Source organism: Convolutriloba macropyga, chromosome 11 (assembly GCF_964194025.1).
Source record: "Convolutriloba macropyga chromosome 11, txConMacr16.3, whole genome shotgun sequence".
Taxonomy (NCBI): Eukaryota; Metazoa; Xenacoelomorpha; order Acoela; family Convolutidae; genus Convolutriloba; species Convolutriloba macropyga.
The window spans coordinates 49953999-49966810 of record NC_134478.1 but is presented as its reverse complement, the minus strand read 5'-3'; the positions used below and the strand labels follow the sequence as shown (position 1 = coordinate 49966810).

Below are 12812 nucleotides of genomic sequence, written 5' to 3'. Positions count from 1 at the left end.
ACAATATTTTTGACAACTCGGATCTTTCTCTTTGTTCTATCTAGAGATATTACTGCTTGAATTTGACATTTAAAAAGATCTTAAGTATTACTTTCGGATATTGTTGTCTTGAAAATCCCCACGTTTGTTATTTTGGGACCTCCTTTTGAGTAGTTTATATTTGCACTATCAGTCAAAAATATTGTTGTTTTGTGTTCACGTGTTCATAAATTGTAAAAATGAGCAGTTGTTTTGGCATTCACGTCCGCAAAATCTCTCTTCTCACTGTCGAATGAAAAAATATTTGTCATTTGAAGTGACTGCTCAGTTTAAAATTCTTGCGGCGTTCAATTATTCGTTTTCTTATTAAAAAAAAGCACAGTTTTGATTATTAAGAGCTTAAATCTGAGCTTTTGTTTTGCTACTATGTTTTAAGACCACCGAGGCATAAATAATCAAAAACCGTTGAAAAATTAATCAAGTTGCCGAAATCGAAAGCTTAGCAATCGTATAAGATGAATTTCAAAGTGCATATAGTTTTATACAACAAAAGTATGCAAAAACCCACTTATAAAAAGCAGATCAAAAAGTAAGCTTTGACAAAAAATGAGCAATTAAAAGTGGCTAAGCTCGTAAAATCTAATTAAGCGTGTACTTTCAGTCATTTAAAAACTTACCGACGGTTTTTGTAAAAACATCTTTGATTTTTACAAAGTCAGTTTTGCTTTTCTTTGCTATGATAGTTATCTATTGAAGTTACAAATACACGTGAATAACTTTTTATAACTTTTACTATCTTTTCATTGACCACGCAAACTCATTAGCAGTGGGTATAACCTTTCTCTGGAATGTTCGAGCGATAAATTTTTGAACGCTTTTTCAAAAGATCTCAATTTAGTAAATTTTAGCGGATTTGTTGCTATTAAGAGTTTAATATACTTGAATTGATCTTGGATTTGTAAACTCTCAAACACTCTCAATTCATTGCAAGAATATATAAAAACATTGATTATTTATTTTTTTAAAAAGTTAGTTCGCTATTATAATTTATACTTAGTTATAATGCCTTCTTTGCTTAACCAGTCACATCATCTGGGGGTGTCGATAAGTTTCCTAAAAGAGTTCAAGCGGCATCACTTGATACAAACGGGTGGAAAAGAGGTTTCTTGGAACAAGTCAGAATGTCTGGAAAAAGTGATAATTCCAAGGGCCAATGAGGGAAAATGTAGTCTGGCAAATTTGGAGGAAAGGTAAGTTTCGCATTTCCTTATCGGATCTCACTTTCGATTCACTCCTTGACTTGTTTTCCTTCATTCGATTCCTTTCTTCACAACTTCACTTTCCATAAACTTCAATCTCAGATTCAGGTCATGTTGGCAAACAGCAGAGGTATAACTTAACAAGGAAATAAATAACAAACTCCCGCTACACACAAGTTATGACACTGTTGTGGTATTCGATTGCAAAATTCCGTCATTCTTTTCTCGCCCCTTCCCGGGTCGAGGTGTCACCGCCATTCAACGCAAAATTGTGTAAGATAAGCGGTGAATGCGGGAAATTTTGTAAGATAAGCGATGAATGCGGTGAAAATTCGGCGGTGAATGCGGTGAAAAAAATTTATCGCTCGGTAGTGGTAAAATTACATAATTTCACCGCAGAATTTAGTGGTAAATTTACATAAATTCACCGCTCTGAAAAAAGTGTCCAAATTGTGTGAGATAAGCGGTGATTGCGATGAAATTACATTAAATTCACCGCTCAGAAAAAAGTGTTAAAATTGTTTTAGATCAGCAATGAATGCGTCGAAACTAATGGGGAGTAAGGGAGTAATTGTTAGATTTAACCCCCCCCCCCCCCCCCCCCCCCCAAAAAAAATTACCCCTTAATATTATTGACACTTTTTCTAAATGGTTAATTTATGTAACTTCACCACTCGAGTAAGCGGTGAACTTACAAAAATCACCACGTTTCAGCGCTAAAATATGTAATTTCACTGCTAAAAATTGCTTATCTTGCAAAAATTCACCGCGCTTGTTTTACAGAAAGTAGAGTGAAATTGATCTTTATTCAAAACAAAACTAGATGAAGGGAGAGATGGCGCAGTGGAAGAAGAAGTGGATGACATGCAGGATGTCAGAGCTCCAAACACGTGAGCGCGGTGAAACGCGTTGACGTTTTGTAAGTTCACCGCTTACTATAGCGTTGAAATTACAAAATTTCACTGCATTTCCCCGCAAAATTACGTGCGAAATTTGCGGTGAAACAAAAGCAACTTTTCACCGCTTATCTAATGCAATATGGGTAATGGCGAGAATCAAGTGACAGAAAACCCAAAATAAATCAGTAAAACAGTACTCTAAGTTATGCAGGTATTGTAATTGCGACAGGAGTTAATTAAAACAGTACCAGATATTTGCGCAAGCTTTATTAAAATTAAGACAGCTTGGATTTGTTTTTGAGGTATGTGTGTGTGCGCGTGAGTGTTTGTGAGAGTGCGTGTGCGTGTGTGTATATGTGTGCGTGTGCGTGTCTATATGTGTGTCTGTTTGTGTCTACGTGCGTGTTTGTGGTGCGTGTAAATGTGTGTGCGTGTTCGCATGTAAGTGTGTGTGTTTGTATGTTTGTGTGCTTTTGACTTTGTGCGCGTGTGCGTGTTTGTGTGTGTGCGTGTGTCTTTGACTGTGCGTATGTGTGTGTTTGTGTATATGTGAGTTTTCGTGCCTGCCTGTGTGGGTGCGTAGGTGCATGCTCTTTTGAACGAAAATTTTGGGCCATGTTTTTTTAATCTTTGTTAAATAGTGGAAAAAGTAACAGTGAAGAAAGCAAAATAATAACAGAACAATTCGCAACAGGTGTCTTTTTCAAATTTCTTGTATTTCTCTCTGTCTTAAACGGTTCCCTGCTTTTATTTTGCTTAAAATGAACGGTAATCAGAGTTTCTGATTAATTAAATAACTGTTAACCCGCCCATGGACATTTTGATGATTCAATACCATTTTTCATGAAACAAGTTTTTTATTGAGCCTCAAAATTTTCTGTGAAAATTAAAAATACATGCGCTACATGTACGTTTTTTCCGGTTATCTTATAAATTTATTTTTGAAAATTTTAATTGGTTAAATTAAAAATGTGTAGTTCAGATTTTGCTAATTTTAATATAATTTTCTTATAAAATGAAACGACGACTTCGAGCCATTTTAACACATTAATTGCCCAATTACTTCGTTGATCAAATTTTGGCAGAATTGGTTAGAGATCTTGTCTGTTTGATCAAAAACGCGTTATGATACTACTTCGTTGTTTGAATCGTCAGCACAGATCTTGACTTTGGTCTCATTTTTAATAATTAAATTCTAATTGTGTGCAAATTTTTGGGTTTCCGATTAACGCGCTCTCTCTAAAACATTTCTCCTCATATATGGTATACTGGAAATCAAAATTAAATCAACACACTCTAACTTTACGAAATATAAATTTAAATTTTGATGTTATTTATTTTACCAACTTTACTGTGAAACTCGGATGGAGTTCATCAAAATTACGCCTGGGTTTCTGATAATTACCATTTTGAATCATCTCATTTTCAAAGGTAGGCAATACCACTAGCGGAGGGGAGGAGATCTTCAGTCAAAAAAAAACTTTTGATATTGGATGGCCAGTTGGCATAACATTGCGTCAAAAAATTAAATTATTCTTGGTAAAACTAGAGTATACTAACTTACATTCCAGGGTCGATGTTTGGCGGTGAATATTTGAAAAAAAATGCAGTGTAATGCGGTGAAAAAAAAATAATATCGCTTACATCTTTTTGCGTTGAACGCGGTGAGTCGCGGTGAATTATTTATTTTCCCCTCGTTCACAGTATTCTTACAAAAAGAAAGTTCCTTGCACGGGTCTGAATCTCTTAACTCGTTCGTGTCTGCAACTTCTTATTCCACTGAGCCAGCAATCACTCAATTCTTCGATATTTCTTTTGGATTTAAATCAGATTCAGTGAACGTTGGAAAGCAAATGCGGTGAATTTTTGTAAGAAATGCGGTGATTGTGGTCAACGCGGTCAAAAAAAACATATTTCACCGCATTCACCGCATTTCTTACAAAAGATCACGCAAAAACCTCGACCCGGGTTTGGCATTCCGTTCTTCTTTACATAGCTACGCAGGTTGAGGTGCAGAGCCAAATTGCTTTATGATCAGACCCAATCGAGCGCACAACCGTGTGTTCCCAGACCGAAATTACAGGGTCTGTACAAAATTTCGAGCGCACTACAGTCTGGACCATGGTCTGGAGTTGGTCTGGACAGCGGTCAATTTAGTCTGAAAAGTCTGATCATAGGTGTAATCGAGCGCACTTGAGTCTGATCATAAACAGTGCGAGCGCAATTGGGTCTGATCAGAAGCCCATTTGAGCGCACTTGAGTCTGATCATAGACGCTTCGAGCGCAATTGAGTCTGATCAGACATGTTTTCAAACAAAAATTGGGTCTGATCAGGGACCATTTCATGCGTCCTTTTTTTCAGTTTTTTGTTGTTTTTTATTTAGAGATGTTGGCTCTGCTAAGAGGCAAGAACAAAGCAGCGGTCTGATCAAACACTCGTCTAAAATCCGATATCTCTGATCACAAAAAAGGCATCCAGATGATACCAAAGTCCTGTCCCCTTCATAGGAAATTTTGGAGACCACGATGTTTCTTATGGAAAGCTGCCTAAACTTTATCCATTGAGTCAGAAACATACACTAAGCAGTACGCTAAAAAATTCGTTCTCAACAGTTGGTTTTAGTTTTCTTTAGCATACATTTATAGTTGGTTTTTCCTTTGATGAATTAAATACTGCAAAAACCAGTTTTTTGAAATGAATACATTATAGAAAATTTAAGAAATTTATTCATAAGTAAAATCTTTCTCTGACCAGACTATTTCGAGCACACTTGAGCCTGATCAGAAGCTCTTCGAGACCACTTGAGTCTGATCATAGTCTGATTAAAGTCTGAACAATGGTCCGAATTTGAGTCTGGACCATGGTCTGAAGATGGTCTGATCAGAACGCCTTCGGTCTGGAAAGTCTGATCAGAGGTAACTTGGGTATGGAAAGTCTGATCAGGGTTAACTTTGGTCTGGAAAGTCTGAACAGACAAAAATTTGAGTCTGGACCTCAACCTGGGTAGTGAGGCTATAGTTTATAGTTCCACCAGGCTGGTGGGGCTAAAATGGGGATAAAAGTTTTAATTGTCCCAGCTGCACTTTAGATACCTGGACTCAAAGGGAAACGAGCACTCGGGTGATGCCAACACTCTCTGGCTGTATTCTTCTGGCACTAGTGTGGCTGCCCTCATTGACGAAGTGATAGTTTACTCTGGCAAAGTGTCCCATACTGGGGGAACTTTGTTCCACTACATTGACGTGTTATGTGACAACTACTTTTCTACGGCAAGTTTCAAAAATGTGTTCCATACTCTCTGGTATACTTTGTAATGACATATTGGTGCATTAATTGTTATGTAAATAAAAAAAGTTAATTTCGCACAATTTATAACTTGACAAAAATAATCATGATCTCAGACATATATCGATCATCGATATATGTCTGGAATCATGATAAATTTTGTCAAGTTATAAATTGTGCGAAGTTAACTAAGGAACTAAAGTACATATTTTTTTATTAAGATCTCACCTTATCATCCTGTGCTTTTTCTGCATTATTAAAGTGTGTTAATTAATTCTTGTGTTCTTTAGCTCCCTAGACCTGAAATTTTGAAAAGACCTATTATTTCCAGGTGGGGGTAAGTTTGAGCTCAATTACCCGGTCGAGGACCTTAGAGTAAGATTCTTTTCATAGGCATTCAGGGTCTCAAGCCGGGTCTTTTCATGCCTTAAATTGATCGAGGGCAGTCTTTTAATAATTCCAGGTCTAAACTAGGGCTGCTATTTCACAATACAAGATCGTAGATAATTCGGAAAACATTTGCAATATTTTTCTCAAGGCTTTACCTACTCGTATAAAATTTTAAATTGGTTTTTGCTTCACTGTTGATAATTATAAATATACATGTATGTTTTTATTGCTTGAAATAATTTTCATTAGAAAAAAGGAGTTAAAAGATTACCATTGCTTTAACCAAATTTATTGCAAAGATTTAGTCCTCGTAAAAATATCGAGGCTCCTTTCCGCTATCTCCCCTTTTCAGTAATTTCAACACATCCGTTTTTTATCTGTTTAAACTTTATATGAGCATTTGATGTACTTCGTACGTAGAAGTTGTGTTAAACATTTAGACAACTCCAACAGAATGGAAGTGTGATTTTAATACTTCTTTAACAACAGCTTGCTGCAGAAAATGTAGAGATCAACAGAAAAAACTTCGTTACATTTTTGCTGTTATGGTTTTTATACGGGGTTGGTTTTCTTTGAAAGTCTATCAAAGACGGTTGTCAACCTATTATGCCAGATACATAATTATTAACAACTAAACGTTTTTCCGTACGTAGCCAAATATTAATTTTTGTTGATGCCTATATTTCGGCTCCATAAATTTGAGGTGATGTTCCCTAGCGGAACAGACCTTTTACGCTTTTTCCAAAATACTGACATCTGAAAGATGATTGTGTACTCTTGAATGGAATTGGAGCGAGCAAATTTTTCTCCAATCAAAGAACAATAAGGCCGTTTACTTGTGGATACCTTACAATCATTTACAACAAAATCTTAGATGACACTGAATACCCCAGAAGCCTTACAGTATCAAAGGTCCTGCCAATAATTGAAGAAAGAGAGACAGCGTCGCCGAAAAAACTACAAACCAATTTGATTCATTCAAGACGTCGGAAAATATGCGAAAAGTGATCGGGCGACCAAAGATTTCAATCCCACTAAAGAAAAAAATTCTCTCAACTAAAATTTTTTTGAGTGTGAGATGAACCGATGATTCACAATCAGAAATGCTAAGAAATCTTACTGAAATTAATAAAAAACAATGTTTTAGACAACTGTACTTTACTTTTGAAAAATGCTGTACTTAAGACTGCAGAAAAAAAATCCGTCAACATTTGAGCTACATGAATACGAGTATCTGAATTTCTTATCAAAATTTTCAGAAGAGTACATCCAGAAGAAATATTTAACTGATTTTGTTCAATAGAGAAATTGACGGATTTTTTGAGACAGATCAAAGAATCAAAACGCTACACATCATTGAAAAACTAACAAACATAAAAAACTCATTTAAGTTCCATTGGGAAAATTCTACAGTAGACTAGCCAATTTGACATCGTTTCTAAGAAACTGCCAAGAATATATGCTGAAAAAGTGCTACTCTCCTTCCTAGTCAACTATTTTTTTAATTCTGAGTTTCATGAAAACTTGTTTTTTTAGAATGATCAATGCATAATAACGTTTTTCTCCAAAATTACACTAAAAAATTAAGGTATCAACATTGGTTTATCAAACCTAATTTTTTAGGTAAAAATCTTTTATAGTTAACTGATTGATTACCATATACCAAAGCTGAATTGAAGTAGCTCTGAAACGGTGCTACATCAGGCAAAGTTGCCGCCTAGCATGTGTTCAGTACGGGGCGTTTCAACATTAATTTGATAAAAACCGAAGATTAATTATTTTGTACTGAAACAATTTTAGTATTGTGTCTTGCTGTTACAGTTTTTACAAGGGGTTGGTTTTCTTTGAAAGTCTATCAAAGACGGCTGTCAACCTATTATACCAGATACATAATTATTAACAACTAAACGTTTTTCAGTACGTAGCCAAATATTAATTTTTGTTGCTGTCTATTTTTCGGCTTAATAAAACTGAGGTGATGTTGGATAGCGGAACAGACCTTTTGCGTTTTTTCCAAAATACTGACAGCTGAAAGATGATTGTGTACTCTTGAATGGAATTGGGACGAGCAAATTTTTCTCCAATCAAAGAACAATAAGGCCGTTCACTTGTGGGTACCTTACAAACATTTACAACAAAATCTTAGATGACACTGAATACCCCAGAAGCCTTACAGTATCAAAGGTCCTGCCAATAATTGAAGAAAGAAAGATAGCGTCGCCGAAAAAACTACACACCAATTTGATTCATTCAAGACGTCGGAAAATATGCGAAAAGTTATCGGGCGACCAAAGATTTCATTCCCGCTAAAAAAAAATTCTCTCAACTAAAATTTTTTTGAGTGTGAGATCAACCTTTGATTCACAATTTGAAATGCTAAGAAATTTTACTGGAATTAATTTTAAAATAATGTTTCAGAAAACTGTACTTTACTTTTGAAAAATGCTGTACTTAAGGCTGCAGAAAAAAAATCCGTCAACATTTGAGCTACATGAATACGAGTATCTGAATTTCTTATCAAAATTTTCAGAAGAGTACATCCAGAAGAAATATTTAACTGATTTTTTTCAATCAAGAAATTGACCGGTTTTATGGGACAGATCAAAGAATCAAAACGCTACACATCATTGAAGAACTAACAAACATAAAAAACTCATTTAAGTTCCATTGGGAATATTCTACAATAGACTAGCCAATTTGACATCGATTCTAAGAAACTGCCAAGAATATATGCTGAAAAAGTGCTACTGTCCTTCCTAGTCAAGTATTTTTTTGATTCTGAGTTTCATGAAAACTTGTTTTTTCAGAATGATCAATGCATAATAACGTTTTTCTCCAAAATTACACTAAAAAATAAAGTATCAATATTGGTTTATCAAACCTAATTTTTTAGGTCAAAGTCTTTTATAGTTAACTGATTGATTACCATATACCAAAGCTCAATTGAAGTAGCTCAGAAACGGTGCTACATCAGGCAAAATTGCCGCCTAGCATATGTTCAGTACGGGGCGTTTCAACATTAATTTGATACAAAACGAAGATTACTTATTTTGTACTGAAACAATTTTAGTATTGTGTCTTGCTGTTACAGTTTTTACAAGGGGTTGGTTTTCTTTGAAAGTCTATCAAAGACGGTTGTCAAACTATTGTACCAGATACATAATTATTAACAACTAAACGTTTTTCAGTACGTAGCCAAATATTAATTTTTGTTGCTGTCTATTTTTCGGCTCCATAAAACTGAGGTGATGTTGGCTAGCGGAACAGACCCTTTGCGTTTTTTCCAAAATACTGACAGCTGAAAAATGATTGGGTACTCTTGAATGGAATTGGGGCGAGCAAATTTTTCTCCAATCAAAGAACAATAAGGCCGTTCACTTGTGGATACCTTACAAACATTTACAACAAAATCTTAGATGACACTGAATACCGCAGAAGCCTTACAGTATCAAAGGTCCTGCCAATAATTGAAGAAAGAGAGACAGCGTCGCCGAAAAAACTACACACCAATTTGATTCATTCAAGACGTCGGAAAATATGCGAAAAGTGATCGGGCGACCAAAGATTTCAATCCCACTAAAGAAAAAAATTCTCTCAACTAAAATTTTTTTGAGTGTGAGATGAACCGATGATTCACAATCAGAAATGCTAAGAAATCTTACTGAAATTAATAAAAAATAATGTTTTAGACAACTGTACTTTACTTTTGAAAAATGCTGTACTTAAGACTGCAGAAAAAAATCCGCCAACATTTGAGGTAAATGAAAACGAGTATCTGAATTTCTTATCAAAATTTTGAGAAGAGAACATCCAGAAGAAAAATTTAACTGGTTTTTGTCCAATAGAGAAATTGACCGATCTTTCGGGACAAATCGAAGAATCAAAACGCTACATATCATTGAAAAACTAACAAACATAAAAAAACTCATTTAAGTTCCATTGGGAATATTCTACAATAGACTAGCCAATTTGACTTCGATTCTAAGAAGCTGCCAAGAATATATACTGAAAAAGTGCTACTCTCCTTCCTAGTCAACTATTTAATTGATTCTGAGTTTGATGAAAACTTGTTTTGTCAGAATGACCAATACATAATAACGTTTTTCTCCAAAATTAGACTAAAAAATTAAGGTATCAACATTGGTTTATCAAACCTAATTTTTTAGGTAAAAATCTTTTATAGTTAACTGATTGATTACCATATACCAAAGCTGAATTGAAATAGCTCTGAAACGGTACATCAGGCAAAATTGCCGCCTAGATTTTGTTCAGTACGGGATTTTCTACATTAATTTGATACAAATCGACGAAGATTAATTATTTTGTACTGAAACAATTTTAGTATTGTATCTTGCGGTTACAAGTTTTCTAATAAGGTCGGTCTTCTCTTTTAATTTTCACTTTTTCTTAAAAAATTGTTGCAATTATGGTTGTCGAACTCTTTTATCAGGGACGTATTTATGAAAGTTGATCCTCTTTTCAGAAGATGGACACTGATTTCTTTTTTTGGAGGGGGGGGGGGGGGGGGGGGGGAGGCGTGACTGAATTTTTGCTGTATGGTGCGGGGGGAGGGGGGGGTATTGAAGATCCCTGTCCCTGTCCGAGTCGTACACCTAAGCCGTGCGACCACTGAACCATCTAATCATTGCAAAATGGTTAAAACCTTTAAGTTTTTAATTGATCAATTATTAATGTTTCAGGAAAACGAGAGAATTAGCGTGTACACAGAAGTAATCGGCCGCGTGAACAACATGATAGTCCTTGTCGACAACCCTCTAAACCCTTTTTTTGCGCAAACTATTTTTACAAATTGGGTTTTATATCTCGCCCTGAAATCGGGCACCAAAGTCACATTTGTTTCCAGTAAAAAATCGATAACGGAGCTATTCGAAAATTTGGCTGAAAAATACGAAAATGTTTTTAATTTATTTCAACAAATTTACGTTCCGAAAAAATTTTCAAAGAAAGCTCAGTACGAGGAAATATGTCATTCGCAACTCAAGGGGCAGAACGCAAACAAAGCCGAAAATTTGATCAAACGGAGTTTCGAGAAGTGGATTGTGCGAACGTGTAAGTTTTTTTTAATTACTAATTTTGAGAAAAACGTAAAATATTGCAAAAATTGGTTATTATAGGCTACATTTTAGGTAAAAATACAATACAAGTTTACCAGGGGAAGGGAAATATTGGCTCAAAACATCTGTGCGCAGCTTTAAACCTCGGAAGCTACCTTTTGACCTTGAAAAACACCGACGATGCTGATTTCTTCCTCTCATTCTGCTACCAGAACTACAATCAAAGCGAATTCTTTTCGAAGAAATTCGGATCAGCGGCAAAAATTAAATTCGGCCAGCTGCTCGTTTCGAAACTTGAACCGGAAACGGCGTATCAGATTGGAATGGCGGAATCTGATTGGCTATTAGATATGAGTTCACATGTTGCAGCTGATTTGTTCACACTTTTGGTAGCTTCAAGTGCTCAATTAGAAGACTTTGCTCAAGCTGTTCATTGGGCCAAAAAGCTGTTCGACAACAAGCAGAACGAATTAGCCGAAACAATTTCACGAGTTAACGATGCTGAAATTTCTTTCCACGTACCTGGTCAAAAGCGGGCAAAGAGACCGGAAGAATTTTCGACATTGCAACGTGAGTTCAAGATGTCTTTGAATGATTCGGATAGATACTTATTATGTCAACTGGAGCGAGCTGAGATTGCGACTTTGTTGGGTCAACTTCAGATGAAGGCTGAACTCTTCCAGGTAAATGTAATGAGTTGAAATTAAAATTGATTGAAGTTAATTTTGATAAAGAAAGCTGTATCAGTTTTGATTGCAATCTGTTAACGGGTTCAGCAAAATAACAACTTTACACCATTATGGTGAATTTTTATGGCTAATAAGTTATGATGAGCAGACGTAGTAAGCAGGAAAGTAAAGAAACAGGAAGTTGGGAAACAGACTTTGATTTTTAAAAAAACTGGATATCTGTTTCCTTATCTCCCCGTAAGCAGACTTTTTGTCTTCATTAGCGGATGTTAGCAAACTAGAGCGTGTTTTGCCAAAAACCCATTAAACAGCTTTTATAAGATCTGGTACCATAATAGCTGAGATAACAAGTAGAACAGGATAAGAGTTCTGGTCCCAGCAAAAATTATGATGTTCTATCCAGTCATGAAAGTCAAGTCAACGTGGATCCTGGTATCAATTGCAAATATCAATATCATTTATGATAATATCAATTATAAATAGTCCAATTCTAAGGAGGATAAAGGTAAACAAATACTAAAAAGCTTTAAATATACAGGAACTGTGTGTTTTAACATGTTTTTTTTTTCAGGAGGCCGCGGATTCGTTCACACTTGCAACTACATTCTACACTGAAATCTACGGCAAGATTGATCCTCTCGTTGCCAAATCAAGAACAAATCTAGACGAGGCAAAGTTCAAACTCAAGTCAAGTTCCTCGAAATAACTGCGATAACTCAAAGTCACATTCTCTTATATTCATTTTTATTATAAACATTTGACGATGTGCTGGTTGCATTGATAGTTTAAATTTAGATCAATTTATTGAGCTTCTATAATTTTAATTTCCATATAAATTTTAACTTCTATTTTGTTCTTTTTTGCTAAAGAAGATTATACGAACTCTGAAAGTTCAAGAATGATTAAAAGTTTCACTCTATTGAATACATTTTCAATATATTATTTATGAATTCTTCAGCACTCCAAATTTGTTTTGGAGTGCGAAAATTAATTCCAGCCTTAATTTTCTGTCAATTTTGCCCAATTGATATATTTGCTACTCACGAAAAGCTGAAAATATAATCTTAATAACTTTGTCTTTTTAAAGCATCAGGCCTCTTAAATCACACTAAGTATTTAAGTATGCTCCGGAAAATTGAAAAAATTTAAGAGTAAAAAGAGAATAATCCCTCGCCGAATTAAATTTTGTGCACCAAGTTTGTATATGTTTAAACATTATGTATGCATTTGAATTT

The 12812-nt window shown here is 35.1% G+C and overlaps 1 protein-coding gene across 2 annotated transcripts; it reads left to right on the top strand.

Moving 5' to 3' along the window:
* Nucleotides 1–545: 545 nt before the first annotated feature.
* LOC142350022 (uncharacterized) lies at nucleotides 546–12609 on the top strand. 2 transcript variants are annotated; one of them, XM_075401925.1, is made up of 5 exons: nucleotides 546–1229; nucleotides 5227–5407; nucleotides 10514–10883; nucleotides 10949–11571; nucleotides 12149–12609. In XM_075401925.1, exons 1-5 carry the CDS (start codon nucleotides 1042–1044, stop codon nucleotides 12281–12283), a joined length of 1497 nt encoding a protein of 498 aa, XP_075258040.1. In that variant the 5' UTR covers nucleotides 546–1041; the 3' UTR covers nucleotides 12284–12609. The 2 variants fall into 2 exon arrangements, with proteins under 2 accessions (XP_075258040.1, XP_075258041.1); XM_075401926.1 differs by having other exon boundaries at nucleotides 551–1229; nucleotides 10961–11571.
* Nucleotides 12610–12812: the final 203 nt, after the last annotated feature.

Bases quoted from the DNA above. Each gene is read 5' to 3' on its own strand.
- LOC142350022 (XM_075401925.1), top strand. From the start codon at position 1,042: ATGCCTTCTTTGCTTAACCAGTCACATCATCTGGGGGTGTCGATAAGT. The intron at 10,884-10,948 runs GTAAGTTTTTTT...TGGTTATTATAG, and splicing joins GAAGTGGATTGTGCGAACGT to GCTACATTTTAGGTAAAAAT. The intron at 11,572-12,148 runs GTAAATGTAATG...TTTTTTTTTCAG, and splicing joins TGAAGGCTGAACTCTTCCAG to GAGGCCGCGGATTCGTTCAC.